At 53.1% G+C, this 18072-nt stretch overlaps 1 protein-coding gene across 1 annotated transcript in view; it reads left to right on the forward strand.

Annotated features, from left to right (window-relative positions):
• The window catches only part of GATAD2A (GATA zinc finger domain containing 2A), a 53585-nt gene that overhangs the window by 22190 nt on the left and 13323 nt on the right, over window positions 1-18072 (forward strand). Inside the window, exons 3-5 of the mRNA XM_011991306.1 lie at window positions 14984-15116; window positions 15259-15390; window positions 16946-17035. Of these exons, the coding sequence (XP_011846696.1) occupies window positions 14984-15116; window positions 15259-15390; window positions 16946-17035 (355 nt within the window). The remainder of the gene's footprint in view (window positions 1-14983; window positions 15117-15258; window positions 15391-16945; window positions 17036-18072) is intronic.

The raw sequence follows: 18072 nt of genomic DNA on the forward strand, positions 1-18072 counted from the left end.
TCTGTCCCCACTTTGTGAATGCCTCTGGTCTCCTCTGTGAATTGAGGCTCCACCATAGTGTAAAGTCACAGTGCTGATGGGAAGAACCCTCAAGAGAGGAAGGCAGGGTAACGCCTGAAGCCAGGCTGAATCAGCTGTCTTTGGAAACGCTGAGTTCCCTGTGACTGAGGCTCGGGCGGATGCCACCGTTTTCCCTGGAGGGTGGGAGACGAGGGAGGGGACATCTGATGGATGGAAAGATGGGAGACATACCGGATGTTGCCATGTGCCCCCTTTGGACCCATGCCATAGGACTGCAGATTTTTAGAGCTTATATCTTTAAAATTGTTGTGATGTAATCAAATTGAAAAGCTTTGGGGGTTCATAGGGCTGAGACTTGATGCCACGCAGAATTCCTCAAGGCAGGGCCCTGATAGCTTTCGTACAAAGAGCATTCTAAAGAGAGCCATCAGTCCAGGCCTCCAGGAGACTTGGCGTATCTGCAGGCAGTATGGGAAGAATGGTCTGAGGGCACTCTCTCGGGGACTGCGACCCAGAAATCACGGTGCACTGGGCACAGGGGTCAGAGTCTGAAGGTACACGGTGATAGGAGCAGAGGCCGGAAAGGTGGGCTGGGATAGATTGATGGGTGCAGGAAGGGTAGAACATAGAGTTGGGACTGGGCCTTGGGTTCAGGACCCCCTTCTGGAGAAGGGAGAGTTGATACTCTGAGCCTGGGTGGAGCCCAGGATCTCTCAGGCACTCAGATGGGAGAGAGGCGGCCCACTTGCTAGAGAAGGAAGGAGATTCCTAGTCCCGGAGACGAGCAGTCTAGGGGCAGTGGGGCACAAGATTCAGGATAGTGTCCTCACACTGAGGTCCTGGGTGACCTGGCCAGCCATGTTCCTGTGTTTGCTCCATAGCCATAGGGCGACGCCTGCTTTCTGTGACTTAGGTAAACATAGAGGCTGTACAGTTGCCACATAAGGCCGTCAGAACCTTAAGGTGACCAAATTTTGTTGGCTGATGATTAAATATCTGTGGGGTGAATCCTATTAAATGTTTAGTACTTCTCACTTTTCAAAATACAACTTTGGCAGCAAAAAGAAAGTTACATGGGCCATGATATATCAGCAGGACAGGACCCAAAAGTTACATGGGCCATGATATATCAGCAGGACAGGACCCAGGATCCCAGCCTCTGCACTACTGTTGGGGCTGCCAGAGAAGGGAAATCCTTTTCCCGAAGCACTGGCATCTCCCCTTTTCCACCTCTGGGCCCCAGACAGAGGTTGGTTTTGTGGGATATGTCTGTTGACATTTACTGTGTTAGAAAATTTGAAAATTTTGGCCAGGCGCAGTGACTCACACCTGTAATCCCAGCACTTTAGGAGGCCAAGGTGGGCAGATCACATGAGGCCAGGAGTTCGAGACCAGCCTGAGCAACAATGGCAAAACCCCGTTGCTACAAAAAAATACAGAAAGTAGCTGACTGTGGTGGCGCACTTCTGTAATCCCAGCTACTCGGGAAGCTGAGGCGCAAGCATCACTTGAACCCAGGAGACAGAGGTTGCAGTGAGCTGAGATCACGCCAGATCGCGCCACTGCACTCCAGCCTGGGCGACAGAGCAAGACTCTGTCTCAGAATAAAGAAAAAAAATTTCAGCCTGGGCAACATAGCAAAACTGTCTCTACTAAAAATCCAAAAAAATTGCAGAGAGTGATGGTGCACACTTGTAGTCCCAGCTATTCGGGAGGCTAAGGTGGGAGAATCACCTGGGCCTGGGAGGCAGAGGCTGCAGTCAGCTGAGATGGCACCACTATACTCCAGGCTGAACAACCTGAGTTGAGACCCTGTCTCAAAAAAAAAAAAAAAAGAAAAAAACCTATTTATTAACTCATTTAAAGATGACTATAATAGACCTGTGACATATTAACATAAATAACTTTTTATTAAAAATGTATTTTGCAAATCTCTTTAACACTCAGCTTACTAAGAAGGCAGCTGCTAGGTTCCCGTGGCTGTGTCTGTGTCCATCCTCTTGCATTCGTTGTGAGGGTTTGAAGCATGGTGAAGAAAACATAACTAGCATGGAGAAGAGGTTAGAGAGTGGAGGGGTGTTTCCATAGGCTTTTCGGATCATTGTGCATTTCCTCCTGTAATGAGAAACCAAAATCCAGAGTGGCGAGTCGCTACCGGTGAGTTGGCCCTTAGACTCTGAAACCTCGTCATTGAGCTTTTTGTACGTGGTTACGTTAAAATCCATGGGACTCTTGCACTTTGAACAGAAAAACCTATTTTTACAATTAACTTTTAATTTTAGAATAGTCTTAGATTCACAGAGAAGTTGCAAAGATCAGTCCTGCAAACCCCACCCCGGTCTCCACATTGTTAACAGACTACAGAACATGTGTCACAAGTAGTGAGCCAGGGTCCACCAAGTTCATACTTTATTCTGATTTCCTCAGTTTTTTCCAGTTGTCCTTTTTCCCTTAGGTTATATTTAGTCCTTGCGTCTCCTTAGATTCCTGGACTATGACAGTTTCTCGGACTTTCTTTGTTTTGGGTGACCTTGTCAGTTTTGAGGAGCAGAGGTCAAGTGTTCTGTAGAACGTCCCTGCATTGGGATTTGTCAGATGCTTTTCTCACAGGCAGGTGATTGATTTGGGGGAGGAAGACCACAGAGGGTGAAGTGCTCTTCTCGTCACATTGTATCAAAGGTACCGCTGGGCTTGACTGAACAGTCATCTGGGTGAGGTGCCATTTGTCAGGTTTTCCTACTGTAAAGTTACTCTCCCCGCCCTCCCCCCTCTCCACCCTTTCCATACTGTCCTCTTTGGAAGGAAGTTACTATGTATGGCCCACTCTTTTTTTTTGAGATGGAGTCTCAGTGTGTCACCTAGGCTGGAGTGCAATGGCATGATCTCGGCTCACTGCAACCTCTGCCTCCCGGGTTCTAGTGATTCTCCTGCCTCAGCCTTGTGAGTAGCTGGGACTACAGGAACTTTAGAGACAGGGTTGTTCACCAAGTTGGCCAGACTCTGGTCTCAAACTCCTGGCCTCCCGTGATCCACCCGCCTCAGCTTCCAAAGTGCTGGGATTCCAGATGTGAGCCACCATGCCTGGCCACAAAGCCCACTCTTGAGGGATGGGGACTCATGCTCACCTCTTCAAAGGTGAACTGTCTGCATAAATTATTTGGGATTCTTCTGCCTGACAGTATTATCTTTTCTTTCCCTGAACGACATTTTACTCACCTATGAGTTTGTAATACCATTGAACGTTGGAAAATAGTAGTTTACTGAGTTGTAGAAACATTTCAGATACACGTATCATCATTTAGTGTCACAAAATCAGATTTGTCAATGTCACCACCTATCCGTAGGGAAGTTACTGAGCTCACAGCAGGTAGCAAATACAAGTTCTCCAAAGTTCAGAATTTTGATTATTGGAAGCTCGTACTTTATCACTGGTACCAGATACCCTCGGGTGTTTTTCATGAAGCACCAGGCTTTGCGTGAACGCTCACGTGTGTGCTTCTCTTCATGGCGCCATTCCACTGCAGTATGCAGCAGCAGGGCTTCATCCTGTTGTACTTTGTCATGGGATACCACAGAGGCGCTGGTCAGAGGTGAGGTTTAATCGCATTTCATGACTGCCCCCTGAGGTGAGTGGTGTCCCCTTCTGCAGATGAAGAAACTTGGCCTCACTGAGGTTTGGTGAATGGGCCAGTCCCCCCAGTACCTGCAGAAGTGTACCCAGCCCCTCAGTGGTCCTCGTGGGTCACCCGCGGCCACTCTGCGCAGAGCAACTGGAGCAGGTCTGATTGGGGTGTGGGTGTACCTAGCTGGCTAGGAAGACAGGTGCAAGTGATGGTGATCTAGCCACTTGTGATGCAGATGTTTGAAAGAGGGGCAGGAGGTTTCCAGACACAGCCAGCACTTTCCATTCATTGAGAAAGTTTGTGGTCGTTTCAGAAGCAGTGTGTGTTTCATCTTTGTGGCTTTCATGCACATAGGTGACTTCTCTCTCCCTGTGTGTTGGTGAGGAAGCTGGCATCTCTCCCAGGAGATGCCTTTCAGTTCATTTGCTGTAGGGAGTCCTTCCTGCACCCTGCTTGAGGAGTTCTCACCATGTTTCCTCCCTGGAGGAAGGTGGGCCTGGCATGGGTGCAGGGACCAGTGTCAGGAGGGGTGCTGTGGTCAGTGGCCAGGGTTTCCCCTCCTCTTTGTCCTTTACTCTCCCCACACCAGGCCCTGGGGAGCCTGGATTCCTGAGCACCACAACCCCATCCCACCCCTTCCAGCAGGCGTTGGCCCACTTACAGTGCGAGTGTCCACCACCACTGAGTTTTGTTTGTTTTCTTTTTTAAAAGACAGGGTCTTGCTCTGTCTCCCAGTCTGGAACGCAGTGGTACAATCATAACTCACTGTAGCCTCCGGCTCCTGGGCTCAAGTGATCCTCCTGCCTCAGTCTCTTGAGTAGCTGGGACTACAGGTGCTTGCCATCATGCCCAGCTTTTTTATTTTTTAGAGACGGGGTCTCACTGTGTTGCCCAGGCTACTCTTGAACTCCAAGGCTCAGGTCATCCTCTCACTCAGCCTCCCAAAGCACTGGGATTGTAGGCATGAACCATCGCACCTGGCCATGTTTTGTTTCTGACCATCCCCTGACTCGTCTTGTAATTTGGGTAAGTTATCATTTCTTGATAGAGTCTGAGGGCCACATCTGTGTCCTCACACTGCCCCCTCCTTCGCACCTCAGGGACTTAGCTTGTGGATGCTACTGGCTGTCCAGGATCCTTCAGCCATAAATAAAAGTTCACTATTCCAAAAATGACATAGTGGGGCTCAGTGGCTCACACCTGTAGTTACAGCACTTTGGGAGGCTGAAGTGGAAGGATCACCTGATCCCAAAAGTTCAAGACCAAGCCTGGGCAATATATAGTGGTTCCCATGTCTACCAATAAACAAACAGATTAATTCGCTTGGTGTGGGGACTCATGCATATAGTCCCAGCAACTCAGGAGGCTGAGGTGGGAGGATCACTTGAGCCCAGGAGGTCAAGGCTATAGTGAGCCGTGATTGTACCACTGCACTCCAGCCTGGGTTATAGAGTGAGACCCTGTCTCAAAAAAAATAAAATATGACCGAGCACGGTGGCTCATGCCTGTATCTGAGCACTTTGGGAGGCCGAGGTGGGCAGATCCCTTGAGCCCAGTAGTTTGAGACCAGCCTGGCCAACATGGTGAAACCCTGTCTCTACTAAAAATACAAAAATTAGCCAGGTGTTTACTTGGGAGGCTGAGGCAGGAGAATCACTTGAACCCGGGAGGCAGAGTTTGCAGTGAGCCAAGATCACGTCACTGCACTCCAGCCTGGGCAATAGAGGGAGACTCTTGTCTCAAAATAAAGATATTTGATGACCTGAATTAAGAGCTGCCAGTTACATGGGGCCCATACTCTCCAACCCCACATCTCCTCTTTTGGGTTCCCCCAGGATCCTGGCACAGTGAGGGGTCCACACAGGAGCTCAGGTGCCGTAGGAGCCCAGGTTGTCTGCAGGTCCTGCTGTGTGACCTTAGGAAGTCATGTGGCCCTCCCTTGAGATTGTCCCCTGGACTGGGAACTGGGGGTGATGATGGAGCTGTGGAGAGGATTATGTGGAAGGGTGAATTTTCCTAGGTGGTTGGCCTAGGAGTGGCCATCATAAAGGCCTAGCAGATGTTTGCTTGGTTTTCCAAACCTGAAAAGTTAGCCTTTCAGTTATTCGATTGTAATCATTTCCAGTGCATATGTCTTCCTGTATTTCTAAGCAGAGCATGCTGAATTTGATGTGGCCTCCCTGGTGGTGTCAGCTGCTGGCAAGGTCAGGCTGCAGTGGCCTTCGTGGGCAGGTGGAGGCTGCTGGCCCACATGAGCATGGTATTAGGGTCTCCTGGGCTTGTCTCTACCACCCTCAGCCAAGCCATTCTGCACACCCCCAAGACTGGCCCCTGTCGCACTGAGGTCCTCTGGGCCTCCCTGGCTGGGCCCTTTGACTTTAGGGGCTGTTGCATTCCTAGAAGGCGTTCTGGCAGCGTGGGCTGGCCGCCTCCTGGCTGTGCTGATGCTGGGGGCGGGCACTGCATGGGGCTCCTCTGCTCTGGCTGGGGACCTGGGACTGCTCCCTTCTGTACTGAGGAAAGGAGAGTGGGCAGGGATGGGCTCACAGGTCTTGGCCAGCCACACAGACACTCTCTCTCTTTTTCCTGAGCTCTTTAGCCAGCGCTGTGGCAGGGCTCACCATAATGGAGTCCCAGAGCGGTCGTTGGACCTAAAGTCTCCAGGAAGAATGATGGCTGGGTTTCAAAAATCCCATCTTAGCCGCTCACCTCCACGGCCTCTGTGGCAGAGAAGCAGAATGTGTTCTGTCTTCCTGGGCCCCACAAAGCAGGCCCCGGGCTTTTCTCTAACATCCCAGCCAAGAGTAGCTCAAGTTACGGGGCGGGAGGAGTGTGATGGATGCTAAGAAAGGAGTTGAGGGATCCGCAGAGGTGCTGCGGCTGGCAAGAAGCGGGTGGGGGTGGGGTGGCTCGGGAGGACACCAGACAACCCCCAGGAGTTCTTCAGTTATTTTTGTTTGTTTGTTTTTGTTTGTTTGTTTGTTTGAGACGGAGGAGCTAGGTCGCCCAGCATGGAGTGCAACTCACTGCAAGCTCCGCCTCCCAGGTTCATGCCATTCTCCTGCCTCAGCCTCCCGAGCAGCTGGGACTGCAGGTGCCCGCCACCATGCCCAGCTATTTTTTTTTTTTTTTTGTATTTTTAGTAGAGACAGGGTTTCACCGTGTTAGCCAGGATGGTCTCGATCTCCTGACCTCGTGATCCGCCTGTCTTGGCTTCCCAAAGTGCTGGGATTACAGGCGTGAGCCACCGCGCCTGGCCTAGTTCTTCAGTTTTGGGGCACTGCCTGTGTCTGGACAACAGAGCTCTCTTTCTATCAATTGAGTGAGTGAACACCACCCCTTGTGAAAGGAAGGAGAACTGTGTGGGGTCCCAGTGAGCAGCGCCCACCCCCAGGTTGCAGTGAATGCTACCAGAATTGTATGTCAGCACACCCACTACACAGGGGCCTGCCACACAAGATATTGCCGGGACTAGCCTGGGCAACATAGCGAGATTCCACCTGTACAAAAACTTTAAAAACGCAGCGAGCCACGATCATACCACCGTGCTCCAGCCTAGGCAACAGAGTGAGAGACCCTGTTTCAATACCAAAAATTGAAAACTGAAAAAAGTTAGCCAGGCGTGGTGGTGCGTGCCTATGGTCCTGGCAGCTTGGGAGGCTGAGGTGGGAGGATCACTCGAGTCCAGGAGTTCCAGGCAACAGTGAACTATGATTGCACCACTGCACTCCGGCCTGACAGAGTGAGACCCTGTCTCTAAAAAAAAAAAGTTGCTCAGTGGTAGGACTAACTTGGGGAACTGATGATAACAGTGTCCTTTTTCTCTGTCATAGGATTTTTCTGGGAGTGTTTCTTGAAGGCAGGTAGAGAGACTGAATGAAGCATGAGGAATTGCTTTCTGGCTTGACTCACTTCACTCCAGGTGCTGCCTGAAGCTGAGGTGCCTCCCGGCCTGCAGACTTTCTCCTCCTTTTCCATGGGACCCTCTTCACCCCCTTCCATTGTTGGGCAACTCTGGTCTCCCACCTGACCTTCCTAGAGCTGTTCTCATCTTGAGTCTGCAGCTGTCCGGGGGACCTCTGTGTAGGCTGCTGCTGGTCCCTCTTGTCGGGGGGAGCTTTAAGGCTCCGCGGGTAGTTACTGGGGTAAACCCTTTCTTTCCCCCTTCTCTTTCCCTGCTTTGTCCCAGGGTAGCATCTGAGGGAGGAAGTGGAGTTACAGTGATATGGGTTAGCTCCCCAGGGGCCAGGCTGGGCCATAGGCTCCATTAGCTTAGTGGTTTAAAGCAGTGAGATATTGACGTTTTTCAGTCTGTCGGTTCTGCTGGTTGGCTGGTCCCGCCCAGCTGGGCACTGCTGGTGGGGCTCTCTGGTCTTTGCAGTTGCATGTCAGCTGGGCTGGGTGTCCCCAGTGGTTTCATCGCTCACATGTGATGGCCAAAACAGCTGGGACTGGCTGGACCAGTCTCTGTGCCTGTCTCCATCTCCCCCGTGTAGCGGAGGCTAGCGTGGGCCTCTGACCCCATGGTGGTTTGGGGCAGTCAGACCTCAGCTCTCCTAGAGCAAGCATTCCGAGGGCTTAGGCAGAAGCTGCAAGGCTTCTGTGACTTCACCTCAAAAGGCTGCCACGTCACTTCCTCTGCATTCTGTAGTTTGGGAATTGAGCCATAAAACCAGCCCAGGTCCAGTACTACGGGGCCTATGAATAGATGCAGCCAGAGCCTACAGCCTCCTCAGGACTACGGAGATGGGTCGGGGGGTCTTGCAGAGTCTGGTCTGGTGTCCAGGGTTTGTCAGCCATAAGTATTAGGGCTCCTTTTTCATATCCACAAAAGCACTTGTATTCAAAGAATAGGAGTTTGGCTTCCAGGATCTGTTACTTTACAAAGACACATGAAGACACACAATTCAGAAATCCTTGTGAGTGGGTTTCCCTTTCCTCCAGCAGCACAACATCTGTGTGCACGAGGGAGGCAGCTGCCCACCGTCCAAGGGGGTCCATCAGTCCGCGGCATGGCTCCTCCTGAACTCACAGCCCCTACCCTGGAACCTCCACCAAGGCAAGAGGAGGAGGTGGGCGCTCCCCAGCCTTGCCAGGCCCCCAGCAGACCCAGTCTGCCCTTGGGGAGTTTGTGAATGTTCAGGTGTCACATTTCAGGACCTGTTTACTGAGATTGTCTGCTCTGTACCGGGCTCCCACTCTCTCCTCAGAAAGCGGTCAGGTCAGGCACATGTTTCAAGTTTACTCGTTGCTGTCGCTCCCATCTGGGAGCTGCAAGGCCGAGGCAAGGCGGCCTATTTGCTGCCCTTATCTTCCCAGTGTTGGGGACCCCAAGAAGTACTTTCCTCTAAGGCCCTACAATCCGAAAGAAAATCACTCCTGCGCGCTCCTAGCCCCTTCAAGGTTGCATCCTGTCAGAGCATCCGTCGGGCTTCGGGAGTCCATGGTGCTGCTGCCATCTGGGTTTTTGGGGCTGCTGCATGTGGGCGGCTGGCTCTGAAGAGGCAGCATGTGATCTGACAGCGGGATGCTTCCACCTCACCAAATGACAGCCCTGGGGGCAGCTCCCGGCAAACAACTCCATTTCTTTCTCCGAGGTGGGGATGGACCTGATGCAGGGGACCCAGGCTGTTGGGACAGACGTCTCTCTCCATCCTAGGGGCATGCAGGGTGGCTATGAGTGCTCTCAGGAAGGTCACTGTTCCCGAGGCCTGAGCTCTCAGAGCATTTTCAGATCAGCAGAGCTGCCTGATCCCCCTGCACCTAGCCGGCTGTCTAAGGTGCCCGAGCCTCCTCAGCACTGAGGTCTCACCTCACCAGGCAGCCCTGAGAGTCTGTGGGACAGGGATTCCTCTGCCCTGCCATGCAGAAGCCATGGAGAGGGAAGTGTCACTTGCAAGAGGCAGAACCAAGTGAGACCCAGGTGTCTTCTGACTCACTGGGTGAGGGCTCTCTCCACAGCCTGACTTGCCTGCTGCTGTTTGAAGTCCAAGGCTGGGCAGGGGTGGCCAGTGAGCTCCAGGCCGCAGCTTGTTAAAGGAGCTACTCCACAGGGAGTGTGCGGGTTCAGGGCTCAGCACCCTCACACGATGGGCTCAGCCAGCCTCTTCCCCCATCCCCAGCCATCATGGACTTAGGAGGAGATTCCTGGCTCTGAGGACATGGGGGCTTGCCCCCTTCTCTGGGGCTGTGGTATCACCCCAGGGCTGGATACCCCCTTGCCCTTTGTTCATCTGGTCACCCTGGGGGCACCCTGTCCCTCGTTGGGAGCTGAGGCTGTGCCACAGAATGAGGCCATAGGTCCCTGGGTGCTGTGCCGGTGCCACACCCACCTGAAGGAGGTCATGATGGCCCCCAGCTCAGGGTGCAGGAACCTGCTTGTCAGACAGGTGCTGACATGTCACCCTGCAAGGCGGGGGGAGGGAGGGCTCATCTTCACAGGGGTGGGGTGGGGTGCGGTGCAGGGAACCAAAGGCACTTAGACAGGCTTGCTGGGCTGAGGGTGGGTGGGCCAGTCACTGGGCTGTTGGGGGGCTAAGGAACAGAAACCCACCAGCCAGCCCCTCTTGGGAAGCTGGGGAGTTTCTGCTTAGACCTGCAGTCCCCCAAGTAGAACCCCAAGTTCTGCTATGACCTTCACCTCGGGGCAGGGGGACAGGGCCGGGCAGGCTTCCTGAGGCATGTTGAAGAGGGATGTTCTGTAGACAGAACACGGCCATGCTGGGCCATGTCTGTGGGCCAGGCCCCAGGAGGGCGGGGGATGTTAACAGCTTGGTTCATGTCGGGTAGGGCCTGGTGAGCCCAAGATGAGTGTTTGCACAAGGGACAAGTGGGCTGGCAGGACTGGTGTTGGCTCTAGCAAAGCCCTCATCCCACCTTTACACACAGCCAGCAGTCCACTCTGCTAGGCCTGAAAGAGGTGAGGAGGAAAGCTTCTAGCGGGAAATGGTTATGTGGCTGGAGAAGGCATTGCTGGGCCCTGTCTGTCTTCCCCGAGCCAGCCTGGAGGAGGATTTCTTATCCTGAGGCCTCATTGGGCCACAGGTCATGATCATCCCCAACTTCCCTAGTGTGTGCAAGACTTGGGGGATCTTGCTGAAATACAGACTTTGATCAAGCAGGTCTGGGGCAAGGAGGACACGCTGCATTTATACAAGTTCCGGAGAAGCTGCCCTGCTGCTGTGGCTGTGACAGCGGTGGTCAGACATTCACGGGGCCAGCCCCAAGCCCACCTACAGCCTCGCCCCCACCTGCCCCTTCCCTTTTGTGTCTGTCCTACCTGGTAGACTGAACCCTAAGGATAGAGCCTCCTTTTATCCAGGGGTTCCTCCCCACTGCCTGCTGCAGCACCTACTTTTTAAATGAGCTCTCAGCAGATGTGAGTGAGGAATGAATGAATGAATGAATGAATGAATGAATGAATGAATGAATGAATGAATGAGGGAGAGGGGGATGAAGTGTGCCTTCCCTGCATACCAGGCAGGCCCATTCAGAGAACCACAAAGGTCCCAGCCTCCAAGAACGGCTCCTTCCCGGCACTGGCTGAGGGAACACTAAATATTAACCACGTACTGGCTGCTGGTTGCTGGGCAGCTGAAAGCCATAACCTTGTGCTGTGGAAGTGGGATTGTGTCTCGATTTAAGTTTATAATCCCGGCCTCTCCTCCAGGAAGTTCTATGGAAGTTCCTGGCAGGTAACAGAATTTCTGTGCTTGTGAGGTCAGGGCTGGTGCCAGCGGGTGGGGGAGTATGGGTGGTGTGTGGCAGGGAGCGGGTGAGACCATTTACGCTGATAACAGCCTGGCCTGCTTCCAGGGATTTTTGTAGGTCACATAAAATCTCTTGATCAGTGTGTTTTACATTAAGGCTTCTCAAGATGGGCAGGACGGGCTTATGGGATTTGTCCTGAAATACCACATCACTTCCAAATAAACTTGGTGCCTGGGACAGCCGCTGTAGAGTGAATGGCAGACGCTGTCCCTGGGCCACGATGCCATCCCTCCCAGCATGCTGGGCTAGGTTTCCACTGCTTTTATTTACTTCAGGCAGTTTTCATAATTAAATTTTTCCCTGAAATAATGCCTACGATCATTTTGAGCCACATGCTTTTTTCCTGAATTAACTATTTTAAAAAGTCCTGAGACTCCTAAAGCCCCTCTCCTTTAAAAAGTGAGCTTAACAAAGTTTTTCATTTTAGAAACTTAAGAGGGGCCCGTGTGCGGTGTGTGTAGAGGTGACTGGAGCCTGTGGTGCAGCAACAGTCCCCTGTGGGCCGGCGCCACACAGGAAGTGCCTGCAGCTCCACAGCCCTGGGGTGAGCCTGGCGCCTCCATTTTCTGACAGCACCTGAACCCTTACCTCCCTTCTCAAAATGAAGGCTGCGTGTCACAAACCGGTTGGAACTGGCCGTTGCCATGGTTTTCACATTGGAAGGCACAGTTAAAGGGTCATGTGACCAAGGAGGGAAATGCCTTTGTCACATGACTTTTTGGTGGCCTGATTAGCATACAGGAAGTTCACTCCCTGCTGGCTGCTAGGATGCTGAGTGATCATTGATGGGTGGTGACATCATCTCTTGGATGAGTTATTGATTAGTCGCAAGCCAAGATGGGGCCAGGAAGCACTGTGGTCAGAGCAGCCCACTCAGGCAGATTCAGCTACTAGGTGGTCTGGACCCTTCGCCTGCCCTCTTCCCTCAGGCAGATTTGAATTTTATTAGACGTCTCACCTCTGGAAGAACCTCACGCCCTCAATAAGATGATAAGAAGTGTTAAGTCCCTTAGAGCTTGGCTGTCATTTCATTTCAGCTCGTGCTGGCCCAGGAAGTGTGTCTGTAACTCTATACGGGATGCTGCCTTGGGCCCCCACTACCCTGTTCACTTTGGAGCCCACCTGGGTAGAGGCCAGCTGCTGCAGCTCTGTGCTGGAGCCTTGGGACCACCTGCCTCTGAGGTGCTCAGTGTGTGTACACATCCAGGGAGCCTGGAATTAGAGCCCTGAGGTCACCTTGAAAGTCGATCTTGGGCGGCATGGGGCCGGCAGCAAGGAGAGACATGCTGGCGGTTTGCTAAGACCTGAGTGAGGTGTCCTGGGTTACTTTAGAAACAAGCTACCCAGTTCTGGGCTTCAGAATGTGGGCTGATAACCCCTTGCCTGGGGGATTGTATACTTCGAAATCGTACCTTTCTGTCCATGCCCAGGTCTCTGGTGAGAACCTAGTTGATCAGGGCTAGGACCAGCGTTCAGGTACAGCCGCCACATAGCTCTGGTGGGTGGAATTAGGAGGGACAAGAGGAGAGCAAGTAAAGCGGTTCCTGAGTCCGGCATCTGATGAGTCCGGGGTAGCCTTGGTGAAGCCTTAGCCTCTGGTGCTCTGTGTCCACCATTCCCTGAGGACGCAGCTCCTGGGCTTGGAGGGGACCTCAGAGGTCCCGAGGGCTGCTAGAGCAGAGCCAGGTCCTTCATCCTAGCGACGCTCCTCAACCCTGCCGGGGTCTAATTATGAACTGGACCCAGGCAGAGCGAGAGCCCGGACAACTTTGAGCTGCAGCTCCCAGTTAACTTTGTCCAAGTTTGTTCCCTGGGTCACAGTGCCACCTAGAGGATGCATTCTGTCCTTGGCTGGTTTTCCTGCTGACAAAAAACCGGACTTGATTCACTTGGATCAAAGTACAATGAGGCTGAGGTGGGCGGATCACCTGAGGTCAGGAGTTCAAGACCACCCTGGCCAACATGGTGAACCCCTGTCTCTACAAAAATACCAAACAAACAAAAAAAAAAATAGCCGGGCATGATGATGCATGCCTGTAATCCCAGCTACTCAGGTGACTGAGGCAGGAGAATCGCCTGAACCAGGGAGGTGGAGGTTGTAGTGAGCCAAGATTGCACCACGGCACTCCAGCCTGGGCAACAGAGCGAGACTGCATCTCAAAAAAAAAAAAAAAAGTACAATGAATCCAGATCTTCAGGGACAGTTTGCCTTGTGCCGTCAGCAAATGGAGCTGCTTGGTTGGGAACGAGTGCTGTCTCTGGGACTTGCGTTGGGTCAGCAACACCACAGCAGGTGTTCAGTCCTGCACCTTCAGTAGTGTCAGCTGTACATATACATCCTACAGGATCGTTCACAGGAAGGGGAAAATCAGACTGATGTGTTTCTGCCTGGGTCAAATGACGTGGGTGCCATGCGAACTTATCTTGGAGCCTGGCCTGCAGTTAGCACAGAATGAATATTTACTGTTTCCTGGTTCTGATGAATAACAGCAGCTCATCAGCCACACTCTTAGATGTTTGTGACTGTATTTTGACAAAATAACAAAAAAGGAAAGCCTGCAAGTACTTCCCCGATTGTCCCCTGGTGCTTCTCAGCTGGTAGTGAGATGCTGTGGGCCGACAGTGAGAAGGGGAAGAACAGGCCTCAGGTCAAGTTCACAGGTAGAAGTGAGTTCCCCAGACCATGGCAAATTCATTAGAAAGAAAAAGGTGTGAGGGCTGGAATCATGATGAACTGTCTCATGATGCAATTTTGAGCTGGAACTTATGGAGTGGGCAGCAGGGTAACAGGCAGAATGATGTTGGCATCCACGTGGAGCTGGAGGCAGCCAGCCAGAAACCAGTCCATGAGTAGATCAGGCTGGTAGAGAGTCTCTGGTCTTTGAGAGAACTTGTGTCCTAGTCAGTTTCAAAACAGATAGTTGCTGCTGCCACGTGGGGCCCAAGAAGGGCCATCTAGCACTTGGTGCCACCTTGTGAGCAAGCTGGCAGCCTGTGGATACACCTCTTGGTCTTCTGGGGACAGGTTGGTTGCCAGGTGTGAGGGCTGTTGGCCTGCCTGGGTGGAGAGAGAAGAAAGTGGTTCACACAGGGAGCTGGGCTCTTCTTCAAGGGGTTTCCACCATGGGCACGGACTGCCGCTGGGGACGAGGCACACACATGCCATCAGACCCAGCATGCTCAAGCCCCCACAGTGGCTAACACTGAGCAGGACCCCAGGATCCAGAGCCGAGTGTTTACACAATCCGAGGCACACGGTAGAGGGAGCGGCATGTTTTCCAGAGTCACCATGTCACTCTCAGGGGCATATACACCCTCAGCCCTGGCAACATGGCGGCAGGCACTAAGAAGTCCCTACCATCAAGGTGCCCACCTGGGCACTGGGATTGGGTGCCCTATGACGTGTGGGTGAGAAGAAGGAGGCAGCCCAGGTGCCGTGGGGTGGGGCTGGGGATGTGGAAGATGCAGGGCAGACAGCAGCCAGGGAGGTCTCACCTCCCTGCCATGTGTCCACAGGGGTGGGCACAGCTGTCAAGGGCACTCTGGTTACTACTGTCTCCACCCCACAGTGACATGAAATCCGAGAGGAGACCTCCCTCACCCGATGTGATTGTGCTGTCTGACAACGAGCAGCCCTCGAGCCCGAGAGTGAATGGGCTGACCACGGTGGCCTTGAAGGAGACTAGCACCGAGGCCCTCATGGTGAGCCATGTGGTGGCACTGCCGCCAGAGCCCCACTGTGCCCTTCCCACTCATGGCGCCCTTGGGTGGAGCTAGTGACGGCAGGGCCTCTGCTTCCCACCAAGGACGCTCTCCCTCAACCCTGTTCCTCTCGCCCCTGCAGAAAAGCAGTCCTGAAGAACGAGAAAGGATGATCAAACAGCTGAAAGAAGAGTTGAGGTTAGAAGAAGCAAAACTCGTTTTGTTGAAAAAGTTGCGGCAGAGTCAGATACAAAAGGAAGCCACCGCCCAGAAGGTGCGTGCCTGTCTCCCCTCCTCGCTGGGCCAGCAGGAGCCTCTGGCCTTGCCTTGATCCCATCATCAATGTCAGGGGCCAGAAAGGTGAAAGGGCTTCCTTGAGGGAGTATAGGGCAAGGTCCCGCTCCCCCGTTTGTGGACGCCAGTGTGCATTTTGGATTTAGCTTAGAAGATGTTAAAGTGAATTTCAGTCTAGAGTAATCTGGATCTGAGGGTCTAAAGCTCACTTTTTTTTTTTTTTTGAGATAGAATCTTGCTCTTTCGCCAGGCTGGAGTGCGGTGACACAAATCCTTGGCTTACTGCAACCTCTGTCTCCTGGGTTCAGGTGATTGGCCTGCCTTAGCCTCCTGAGTAGCTGGGACTACAGGCACGTGCCACCACAGCCAGCTAATTTTTGTATTTTTAGTGGAGACGGGGTTTCACCATGTTGGCCAGGATGGTCTTGATCTCTTGACCTTGTGGTCCACCCTCATGGGCCTCCCAAAGTGCTGGGATTACAGGCATGAGCCACCGCACCCGCCCTAAACCTCACTTGGACAACAGGTGTCAGGGAAGTGGAGCACAGATGTCTGGTGCCACTGGAAGCATGTTTCTGGGTGAAGGGCTCTGTGCAGAAAGGCCGCCCGCACTGTGGGCGCAGGGGATGCCCCAGTCTCTACTGTCCTCCCTCCTGCTGTGTGCATCTCAGTCCCCTCCCAGCTGGACATGTGCTGAGCTGCTATGGATCTCAGCCCCAACTCTCAGGAGGGTCCTGCTTCTGTTCCTTCTTCCCTGGAGCCTGAAGCTCACTGTTGCTCTGCTTCTAGATGCAGGTTAATGGGCAGCGAGGTTAAGTTTATTTTGTTGGGCTTTTTGAGTGCTCTGTTCTGGGAAACTCCTACCTTCCGAGTACTTTAGTAATTGCCTCAGTGAAGCAGAAAGTAAGTGTGTCCTGGGCAGCAGGAGCTGAAGGAAGGACAGGACTCTCCCTGCTCTGGCTTGGGGGTTTGTTTTTTGAAACCCCGCCCCCCCGCACACCTCACACCTACCCAATTAGTAAGTGGATTGGAAAGAGCCCTGCCTGTTTCTTTTTTCTATTTCTTTGTCACTTGTCAAAAACTCATTGAGGGACACCAAGTCTGTCACTGACCCTTCTTTAGTGGAACATGCAGCTTTAAAAAGTGCCCAGAGTCACTGTTTTCTCACTGAGATTGATATCTCCCTGCCTGGGCCATGGGTCCTTTGCCTCAGCGGCACTGCCGCCATCAGCCATTCTGTCCCCTGGAGGGCACAAGTGGGTGACAGGACACTGCATGGGTGTCAGGGAGTGGCCAAGAAGTGATGCCGAGAGTAGTGGGTGGGGCTGCTGGAAAATCTCTTCTAGGCCCATGTAGAAATTGTCACCTCCTACCGCAGACAGGGTCACTTTCAGCCTTCAAGCAGAACCTCTGAGAGCCTGATGCCATAGGGGAGGAAGACAGTCAGTCCTCGGTGGCAGCATTAAATCTTGGCGCCTCCATGTGGGGAGAGGGCCAGGTGGCCCCTCACCTCCTGGTGTCCTGCTCTCTTGCAGCCCACAGGTTCTGTCGGGAGTGCCGTGACCACCCCTCCCCCGCTTGTTCGAGGCACCCAGAACATTCCTGCTGGCAAGCCATCGCTCCAGGTCAGTGTCCCTGCTGTGTCTCACTGGGTGCCCTGCCGGCACTGCTGCTGTCAAGAATAGGCTCCTTGGGCTCCCAAATAGCCCTGGTCCAGGTTCTGCAAGAGGTTGCCCTTTCCTTCGGAGTAGGCTGGAGTGAGGCCCTCCAGTCCACAGCCCAGGGGAAAAAGCATACATGCACTCTCCAAGCCCCACGGCCCAAAGTAGGCCGCTGTTGATGTCACAGACAGAAATCATGGCCAACACTGGAAGGGGGCCTTCCAGTGAGTGCCTCTAGCAAGTCTGATCTCCCTTCATGTTGACTCTTCTGGCCAAGAGAGCCTTCTTCCAGGGCCTCCAGGTGAGGGGCAGAGTCTTTCTCCCAGCCATATGGCTGAGGTCGGAAGAGGCCCTCCTGCCCCTCCCTCTCAAACAGGCCTGAGCCCCCAACTTGCTCTAGGGGGTGACCATGCCCATCCTGCCATGGACCGGCCAGTGTCATGTGAGAATGAACTGCCATGTTGGTGGGACTCACTCAGGAGTGAGCCCAGGTTCGCACGGCTGTGGTTGGAGTCCTGGTCCTTGTTCCAGTGTTTAGAATCAGTAGTCATCTTTACTAATTTTGTGTTACACATTCGCCTTGTTAGTTTGTTTGAGACAGGGTCTTGCTCTGTAACCCAGGCTGTAAGCCATCCTTCTGCCTCAGCCTCCCAAGTAGCCAAGATTACAGGCACACACCACCATGCCTGGGTAATTTTTCTGTTTTTTGTAGAGATGGGGTTTCACTGTTACTCAGGCTGTTCTCAAATCTCTGGGCTCAAGAGATCCACCCACCTTGGCCTCCCAATGTGTTGGAATTACAGGCGTGAGCCACCACCCCCAGCCAGCCAGCTAGCTAAATCTTTTTTTTTTTTTTGGTTCTGAGATGGAATCTTGCTCTGTCACCCAGGTTGGAGTGCAGTGGCGCGATCTCAGGTCGCTGCAACCTCCGCCTCCCAGGTTCAAGCAATTCTCCTGCCTCAGCCTCCTGAGTAGCTGGGACTACAGGCATGTGCCACCAC

The sequence above is a fragment of the Mandrillus leucophaeus genome, unplaced genomic scaffold (assembly GCF_000951045.1).
Source record: "Mandrillus leucophaeus isolate KB7577 unplaced genomic scaffold, Mleu.le_1.0 Scaffold11, whole genome shotgun sequence".
Classification (NCBI taxonomy): domain Eukaryota; kingdom Metazoa; phylum Chordata; class Mammalia; order Primates; family Cercopithecidae; genus Mandrillus; species Mandrillus leucophaeus.